Source organism: Sinocyclocheilus rhinocerous, unplaced genomic scaffold (genome assembly GCF_001515625.1).
Source record: "Sinocyclocheilus rhinocerous isolate Xijiao unplaced genomic scaffold, SAMN03320098_v1.1 scaffold72, whole genome shotgun sequence".
Taxonomy (NCBI): Eukaryota; Metazoa; Chordata; class Actinopteri; order Cypriniformes; family Cyprinidae; genus Sinocyclocheilus; species Sinocyclocheilus rhinocerous.
Window position 1 is genome coordinate 193,458 of NW_015628351.1, and position 9,481 is coordinate 202,938.

At 35.9% G+C, this 9,481-nt stretch overlaps 1 protein-coding gene across 5 annotated transcripts in view; it reads left to right on the forward strand.

Annotated features, from left to right (window-relative positions):
* Positions 1-9,481, forward strand: part of LOC107737497 (complement receptor type 1-like) — a 34,542-nt gene that overhangs the window by 15,528 nt on the left and 9,533 nt on the right. For 3 of the 5 annotated variants that reach the window (XM_016548986.1, XM_016548989.1, XM_016548990.1), the window contains 5 exons: positions 5,019-5,213; positions 5,522-5,618; positions 5,730-5,806; positions 5,951-6,133; positions 6,270-6,443. In XM_016548986.1, the coding sequence (XP_016404472.1) occupies positions 5,019-5,213; positions 5,522-5,618; positions 5,730-5,806; positions 5,951-6,133; positions 6,270-6,443 (726 nt within the window). The remainder of the gene's footprint in view (positions 1-5,018; positions 5,214-5,521; positions 5,619-5,729; positions 5,807-5,950; positions 6,134-6,269; positions 6,444-9,481) is intronic. The other 2 variants (XM_016548987.1, XM_016548988.1) reach the window with 2 other exon arrangements.

The following is a 9,481-nucleotide window of genomic DNA, read 5'->3' on the forward strand; positions in this document are numbered from 1 at the left end:
AGTCGAGGCTGAACGTTTTTGTCCTCTGTGTGCAACGCTGTACTACACAGGCATTAGTAATCAAACACAGAGCATCGTAACAGACCAAATTAATAGAGCACAAATCGCTTAACGTTACTCCAGTGGTTCCCAAACTGGGGGGTGCGGCAAGGCTGAGGGATAGTGTACAATCAGCAGATTATTTTGCAAAAGAAACCTCTGCAGGGTGATAAAGACTACACTGTAATTTTCCCGCATATCATGCAGCCACTTGCTTGATAAGTAAATAATTGAACGCAAAATATTAATTTGACATATTTTAATTACCTCAACATGACTAGCAGTACCCGCTAGAGCGCTCCGTTATCAGTTGTAGCAGTTGTGGTTGTATCAGTAACAGACCACTAGATGGCGTGATTGAAGATTCAGAGTTGTATTAAGGAAGCCACTACTGCACTGCCGGCTATTGAAATGCAGAAAGATACTAACTTTTCAATCTGCTACGCTACTGACTGTACTGACGAACTATGCTGACACCGTGTCTGCGCCGCAACAGGACGTGACAAAGCGACCGTTGAAAATCATTTGAACTTTGTGTCAGCACGTCATAAATAGAACGAGGCATCAGTTTACTGCATCCAGTGTAGACAACATCACTGATTATAATGGGTTCTATTCTACACCGGACGTGAGCGGCACGGCGTGATAAAATACAATAGAGTTCTATTGTATTTTGTCGTGCTGCGCGATGTGATGTGACCGATGTGATAAGCATGAGTTTTGGGCCGCGGCGCAGCCGGTATAAGCATTGACTGAGTGGCCGCGATCAGCTCCGGTGGCCGTAACACAGGCTTTAATGTGCCGCAGACGCGTGCCATGATGCGCAGATCAGCTCTAGTCTCTAACGTCACTGAATCTGCTGTTAAAAATGAGCCATCCATTCATCATCTCATCATGCAAAACTAAGAATTAGAATCACTGTAATGTGACGATCAAATATAGGTGTGGGTGGGTGGTGGGCGGATCATTTGAAGCAGCGGTCTCGGGTGAAGTTTGAGCTCATCTGCACATCTCTACACTACAGTAGGGCTGTGTATCACCAGCAAAGTCACGGTACGATACGTATCACGATACAGAGGCCACGGTACGATACATATCACGATACAGGACTGCACTGAATTTCACCTCAGCAGAATTTAGAAAAACAGCTGTTTATTAAACACTGCATACTATAGTGCCATTTCTAACTATTGGCAGAGCAGGCAGTTGACCTCTGCATTATGAAGGGCCTCCATAACTGTACCACAGTACAATATAGGTAATGGCATATGTTTCATGTTTACATTGGGCACTCCCCACCAGGTACAATATTCTGATTGTTTGCATCTTGTTTTTAAGCCCATAAATAATAATGTACTCGTTCTAATAAATGTATATTGTAATGTACTCATTCTAATATATAAAAAAAATAATTTACATTGCTGGTAGGTTATCATTGCACAAATTAACACAATTTCTACATTTAAAAAAATAAAAATAAAAATTGTGTGAGAAAAAAATGAGGAGAGAGGGGAAAACATGAGTTAGTCACTAAAATGCACAGCTAGGCTTAGTTTATTTTACTAAAGCTGATGGAGTGGGAGTTGTGGAACATGGAGCAGATAAAAACACAGCGTCATCATCCCCACAGGTTTTAGGTTAGTTTGATTATTAACTTGATAGATGTATATTGCTTTTTGTGTTTGAATAAACTCTATAGGCCTAGTATATTCGCTTATGGGTTGAGAAATTCATTTTGCGCGTCATGATGTAAGCTTGTCATTTAAACCCATTTTAAGCGTTGTGGTTTTAAAACTAATTTAACTGTTCAGGGACATTAAGCAGTGGGGCAGAATTCATTTTGGATTTTCGCGCCTTGTGTTTAAACGTTCGAATACGCATAGTTATGTCAAAATGCCTGTCTCCTCGTCAACACAGTCATTTGTGTCTTAAATGAACGTTAGAATATTGAAGTGGAGATCGCTAAACTGCAAGCTAAGCGGTGTTTTCAGCCGGCGTGTTTATCCACAGTGGAGAGAGAGCGCGTGCACAGGGCCGCATTAACCATTGGGCTAGGCGGGGCTGAAGCTGCTGTTGCTATTTGTGTCAATAATGTAAATTAAACATTAGAAAGAAAATCACTCACTGTCCTTGACCGAATTGCTTTTGTAAAATAATGTATATTGAATTTATGCAGTGAAGACCATTAAGTCTATTTGTAGTCTATTTATTTTATACAATATAATATTTCTTATTCAGTGCTTTAAGTGTTTGTAGGTCAGTTTCTTTGTTCTAATTCATGACTGTTTACTTGTCTTCAGTAAGTTTGTTTTTACTTAGGCTAGTATTTTTTATTTTGTGATATTGGAATTGGTAACAAGAATTGTGAAATTGCAATGCATCAAAAATTTTGATTGGATAAAAATCCTATTTTAAGCTATATATCATTATTGTGATGGGGGGCCCTGCAGTAAGTCATAGCCCCGGGGCCCAGTGAGGTCTTAATGCGGCCCTGCGCGTGCACATGATTGCCAGGTTGACAAAGATAAGTATCACACTTAGCAGATATTTCCATATTGCGCAAGTGTGAAACTCTGTTTCGGGGATTACGTCTCTTTATATCAGGCAACCCAGTTGTGTTCCTCTGTGGCCAGATTAAACCTTGTTGTAGCCTGTATATGCTCTATTCATTCTTTTTTAGAAACCTCGCACTTTTCTACTCTATTTTAAACGTTGTAAAATTTTAAACAAATTAAGCGTGGTCCACTGCTGCACACGTGCCACAATATCGATACAGGGCCAGCTGTAATAATACTCGTATCGTCAAATCTCTGTGACGATACATCGTCATATCGATATTTTGAACACAGCACTACACTACAGTGACCTGGGTCACCAGTAGTAAGCAATTGTCTGCTGGACAAACCCAGTAATTGCACCATTGAGAAGCATTTAATCTGCGTTATATGTTCTGTAAAAAAAGATGTTCACATCGGCGGCATATTATCAGTATCGGCAAATATGCCGCCGATGTGAACATCTTTTTTACAGGCTCATATCGGCCGATAATATTGGCTAAACGATATATCGGTCGGGCTCTATTCATGACACATAAACAGGGTTGCCAGATATTACTAGGGGGGAAAAGCCCATATTAAGCAACTTAAGTTTTTTGTTTGTCCAGGAAACGGCCATGAAGAGTATATCGAATTTTTTCCTACACCCCATGACGCTTTCAGTGAATTGTGGGAGTAACTTCCACAGAAGTGTAAACAATCAGATACTACCAATAAACTTGTTTAATGGTTAACTCTAATAATGCCACATATAAGCAAAACCTGGTACAACGCGAGACGATGGATAAGGTTATGTTTTAAATATTTAAAATGGGAGATTCTTAGTGAATTACAGTGAATTATTCATGAGATATTGTTCATTAAATCAGGACAGCAGACCACAAGACAAGAGTCTTTTTTTGTCTTTTTCATATTGTTACAGTGGAAAAATAAAAGAAAATAATCAGAAGGACAGAACTTAAAGGGTTAGTTCACCCAAAAATGAAAATTAGCCCATAAATTACTCACCATCAAGTCATCCTAGGTGTATATGACTTTCTTCTTTCAGACGAATCCAGTCGGAGTTATATAAAAAATTGTCTTTGATCTTTCAAGCTCTATCGTTGTACTCAGTAATTAGTGACCGTTGTTTTGTTTCGATCTCTCCGCGTTTCGATCACTTCTGAGCCGCGCATGTGCAAAGCTGACCTCATACGTAATTCCCCCGGAAATGCTTCCGTGTACAACAGTGAGTGCAAGCTAGATTCAAGTGATTGTTACGTTTTGAATATGGATATTTTTCTTACAGTGGTCTTGAAACTGATATTCTTGTGATATCTATGTCCTGTTAGATAAAAATATAGAATGACAAAAAATTTACAGCTCATTCAGTCAATCTGACAGATAAGGATTATTTGTAGTGCACCCTTAAAATATGTAATCATTTGTTTTTAGTCTATTTAAATGACACTTGGCAAAACCAGAAGTGCCGCCCATATTTTAAAATGCAGTACGTTCCTTTAGACAGGGGTGGATAACATATTTCCATTCTAAGAATTGTGTAGTGCTGTAAAATAATATTAGGAAAGTACACTTGGTGAGTTCATTCACTGAACAAACTGTAGACAAGTGTGTAGCCTAGTAGCGTAATGTTGATACTAGCAACTAACAGTGCAAACAGAGAGGTTTTATCTTAAAGCTTGGTAATCCTAATCAGGGTCACAGCATGCTGCTACTGTACACAGAAAAAAAACGAAATATTCACTGGTAAACAAGGTACACGCACATGAATTCCATTGCTTCAATCATGAAATGGATGCATGAACCCAAAATTAATTTTAGCATTTATATGAGCCTGCAACAATATCCTCAGGCTGTTCATTGGTGCCCTTGTAATGCTTTCAGGACAGATTTAATCATGACCTTAGCCAGCAGATGTGTTTTTGTCCCCAGTGCATAAATATTTATGTAACCTTGATACATTTTGCAATGATAACAGTGGTAAAACTGTATGAAAGCAACTTCAGTACATGATTTGCTCAGTTGTAGTTCGCACCAGTGTGTGTAGCATTAGACACTGTTGTGTTTTTACCCAAACGTTACATTAGTTTTAGTGTTTGAAAGAGCCAAAGTTGACCATATTTGAGTTATATTTAAAAAAGGGGGGAGGGTGGATGATAAAGTATGAGCAACACATGAAAAAAAGTAAAAACTGTTATTAAACTTCAATTAGCTGATCCCATTCGAGCATTGAGATTTAATTTTAACTGCACATCTTTGAGTGAGTAAATCATACTAATTTATATTCACCTCCTAGTAATGTTTTTTTAACCAAATATAAGAATAGAATGGAGCAGAAGTTATACTAACAATAAGAATGATGATGATCAAAATAGTACTGCATCAGATTACTGTAAAGCATATGTTTTGTGTTTATTTCCACAGCGCAATGCACACAGCCTTCTTTTACGTCAAGAAATGTCATTTTAACAGCAGAGCATCTCTCGACTCCTAGTTTCTCAGATGGATCCACTGTAACATTTGAGTGTGTGATTGGACACAAGCCAGTTGACTTAAAAGCATCGAAATCAGTTACCTGTCAGGGAAACCAGTGGACAAATCTGGAACTCAATTGCGCAAGTATGTACTGTCGTTAAATATGTTAAGTACCCTACATTTGTAAATTCCTCTAAAATGCCTTTTGTCTAATTTAGATATGTGAAAAGATGTATGTTATAGGTCAACAAGTCATTAAATAGCTTAATCATTAAATAGCTCATAGTGGTTTTGCCACTGACAGCAGGAAGCATCACAGTATCACACATTTCCTCTTAAAATAAATCCCTGTATCATGTAAAGAAGCAACACTAAAGATTATTTTTCATTATTTTCAACAGTATTTAAAGAGCACCAATTCTAAATCAGTCAATATCTTGAATACATTACAGGAAAATCCTGTGGAAGCCTTGCGGATTTTCTTAATGGGAGATATGAAATGACTGGAAATTTATTTGGTGACACCGCTAAACCAGTTTGTGTCAAAGGGTTTGTGAAAGTCACTTTCTTTGTGGTGGATTAAGTGTGTTTTAAACCATATGGAATTTAGGTTGTGAGCTGTGTTTGAGTATTTGGTAAGAGGAAAATCATTGCTTTCAGATACATGTTAGCGGGTCAGGAAACAACAAGAACATGCAGAGATCAGGGATGGGATGGCCGAGATCCTGTCTGTGAACGTATGTCAGTTCTTACATTTGAATCAAATATGATATTGAAGAGCACAAAACAATTCCCAATTTGTATTAAAAGATGATTTTTTTGGGGGGCCTTTTTTTTTTTTTAATAAATACCTATTCACCTGGATATGTTTTTCTCTTTAGCTGTAAAATGTTCAGCACCTCCAGCCATAGAAAATGGGCAACTTGAAAATGAGCCTTTGGAGAGTTATGATTATTCACAAGCAGTCTCCTATAGATGCAACAAAGGACTTAATCTTATTGGACAATCAACACTTCATTGTTCTGAGGATGGAACCTTTAAACCAGATCCACCAAAATGTTTTGGTAAGTTATGGTTCAAATGCCAATCAAGAGATAAAGAAAAAAATCACTTGGGAGTTGATTCCGGTTAATGAATAAAATATTTAATGATCAATACTCTTCTTTTACATAAACATTTTTTCTTTTCTTTTTTTCCCAGGTGGGTGTCCAGCGCCTACAATTCTTAATGCAAAAAGAATTGATGGACAATCACCCCCCTACAAACTGGGTAACTTTGTAAAATACAAATGTGACGATTGCTATAAAATGACAGGAGAAGATTATATTGTGTGTAGAGCAAATGGATGGGACCCTGTACCACCAAGGTGCATTGGTAAGACTGAAATGATTTCTTTTATTAATGCATGACTGTATTCTGTAAAGGAACAGTTTACCCAAAGTGAAAGTTGTCATATATGTATATATATATACAGGTGCATCTCAATAAATTAGAATGTCGTGGAAAAGTTCATCTATTTCAGTAATTCAACTCAAATTGTGAAACTCGTGTATTAAATACATTCAATGCACACAGACTGGTTAAATATTTTTAACGCGTTAAATTGAAAAAATTAATCGCCAGCGTTAATGTGCTAATTTTGACACAACCAATATCTATCTATATATATATATATATATATATATATATATACTGACCTATTTATTCATCAAAAATAAGACAAATTCCATGAAATTCTGCGTTATACAGTAAATTCTGTTTTTACGACTGGATTCCGCGATTCCGTCCATGTTTTCTGCATTGCAGAAATCATTACGCCCTACTAATGTAGCAAACGAATATGATAAGCTCATTGTGAGAGTAAAAGACATTGCGGACTCGGGTGAAGTTTGAGCTCATCCGCGCATCTCTACACTACAGTGACCTGGGTCACCAGTAGCAAACAATGGAGCGCGTCCATCTCTGCTGGACAAACTAAGTAATTACACCATTCAGAAGCATTTAATCTGTGTTATATGTTCTGTAAAAAAAAAATTCATATCGGCGGCATATTCGCTGATACGATATATCGGCGACGGGCTCATATCGGCCTATAATATCGGCTAAACGATATATCAGTCGGGCTCTAGTATTGTCTTATAAATATATACTTTATTATTAAAAATATTAGATGCACATTAATGTTCTCCTAATGGCCCTGCTTTAGAGTTAACAACATTAAGATCAAGAAGGAGAGAGCTCAGAAACTTTCTGTAGTGACGTTCAGACATTTCTTAACAATTATGAGAAAATTATGGCCAACAGTTTAGGGCTGGAAATTTTTAGCCACCACATTCAGGGATGTGATTACAAATATCGCAACACGTCCAAAAAAAAAATTCAAATCAATTGGGAATTAAAGTGGCTATATGTATGCTCTAAATACATTTCGTCTTCATAGAAGTGCTACTATATGTCTGCTCTGATCTGCCTGTAGAAATAATCTGATATAATACTCTAGTCTCAAAGGTAGTTGGAATAATTCAATTCATTTGTATTGCACTTTTCATAGCATATTCACTTACCATAACCATGTATAGGCCAGATTTATATATGAAATTTGTTTTCAAATGTTTCCACAAACAAATCATTCACCAGTAACATTCCAATAGCATACTACATTTTATTCTTAGTTTACAAAAAAAAGGAACAGCTGAAACCACACATACTTAAATCTCACAATCTGGGTCGGTTTATGTTAATTTTATGCATGAATAGTTCATTTTAAGTATATTTTATATACAGTAAAAGAGTAAGAAAATGTGTCTTATGTTCACTGAGATTGACGAAAGGCTGTAAAAGAAAGGTTGCATGGATCTCTTATACAGAGATGGATTTGCTGCATTTTATGCAAATTAATAACCTCCGGCACACGGTTGCTCAATTAGGATACTCATTTACATTAGAACAAGATTAAGAAAAAATTCATGCTCTTAAATGTGTTGTGAATGAGGCAATTATTTTTAAAGTGAAGTTCTCTTTTGTGTGTAAATACACCACTCAATTATTGGTGAATGAGACTCACCGTTCTAAAGCAGCTTTACTAAGAGCAGTGCTTTACAAAACGGAAAAGGAAAGCTCTGTGATGTTAAATTAGATGAGGAAAAGACCTTGAGAGGAACCAAGATTCAGCTGGGGAAGCCTTCATCAGGCACACATTTATACAGCATACATACAAATTACACTTTTAACAAATCAAGTCCTGATACATAATGCTAGATCATTTTGACTAACTTAACAGAATTATAATAGTTTATATTAAAATTTTGTAGTTGTGTGTTTTTTGTTGTTTGTTTGTTTGTGGATCAGTGAGTGAATCAATCTATATTGAAACAATTTCCCCCTACTAAAATTGAGTTACAGTACAACTCTCCATCTCATTGCCATTAAAACTTTAACTCTACATTAATATCTACTAACTCTAAGAATAAATAACACTGTGTAGCATTTTGTGATATTGGCGCTTGCACTGACGACTTGATACCTTTGTGGCTTTTTTTTATATTGGCCATTATTTTATTAGTTTACATTATTAGATGTCAGTTCTGCTACAGAAAGGTTCTTGTTTCACTTTATAACAACATATTAATATTATTAGCTCTTCATAATGGGACTGTTAGGGGAATACTTTTTTATTTTATTTTTTTTTCTCCTTAGCATGAGAAAGTAATTATACCTCTGGTACTTTAAACTGTCTGTCCACTGTATCTTTCCTACCTATGACTCTTTTTTTATTTTATTTTATTTAAAAAAAAAAAAAAAAAATTTCTTTCTTTTTTTTTTTTATCTACTCAATCTAGGTTATCCATCTGTTTGCATTTGATGCTTTAGATTTTTCCTCCTCTTTTACTGTTTCCTAATGGTGTTCTTTTTCTTTCACAGAAGACAATACAAATACAAGTATTTATTACTTTTTTTACTATACTATTCAGTGTATCTTGTGCCGATTCCTTTTGTCAGTATCAGTCACCTTGGTTCCTTGATCATTTTTATCTGAAATGTATGAAACTGGTGGATTATTATATTTGATATTTGGATATTTGGATCAGTGAGTGAATAATTCTATATTACTCTAAGAATAAATAACACTGTGTAGCATTCTATGATATTGGCACTTGTACTGAGACAACTTGATGCCTTTTTGGCTTTTTTATTATATTGGCCATTATTTTATTAGTTTTACATAATTAAATGTCAGTTCTACTGCAGAAAGATTCTTGTTTTGCTTTCCAACCACATCTTAATGTCATATTCTTCATAATGGGTCTGTTAGGGGAACACTTTTTCTTAGCATGAGAAAGTAATTATACCTCTGGTAACTGTTTAAACTCTGTCTGTCCACTGTATCTTTCCTATCTTTTTTTTTTTTTTTT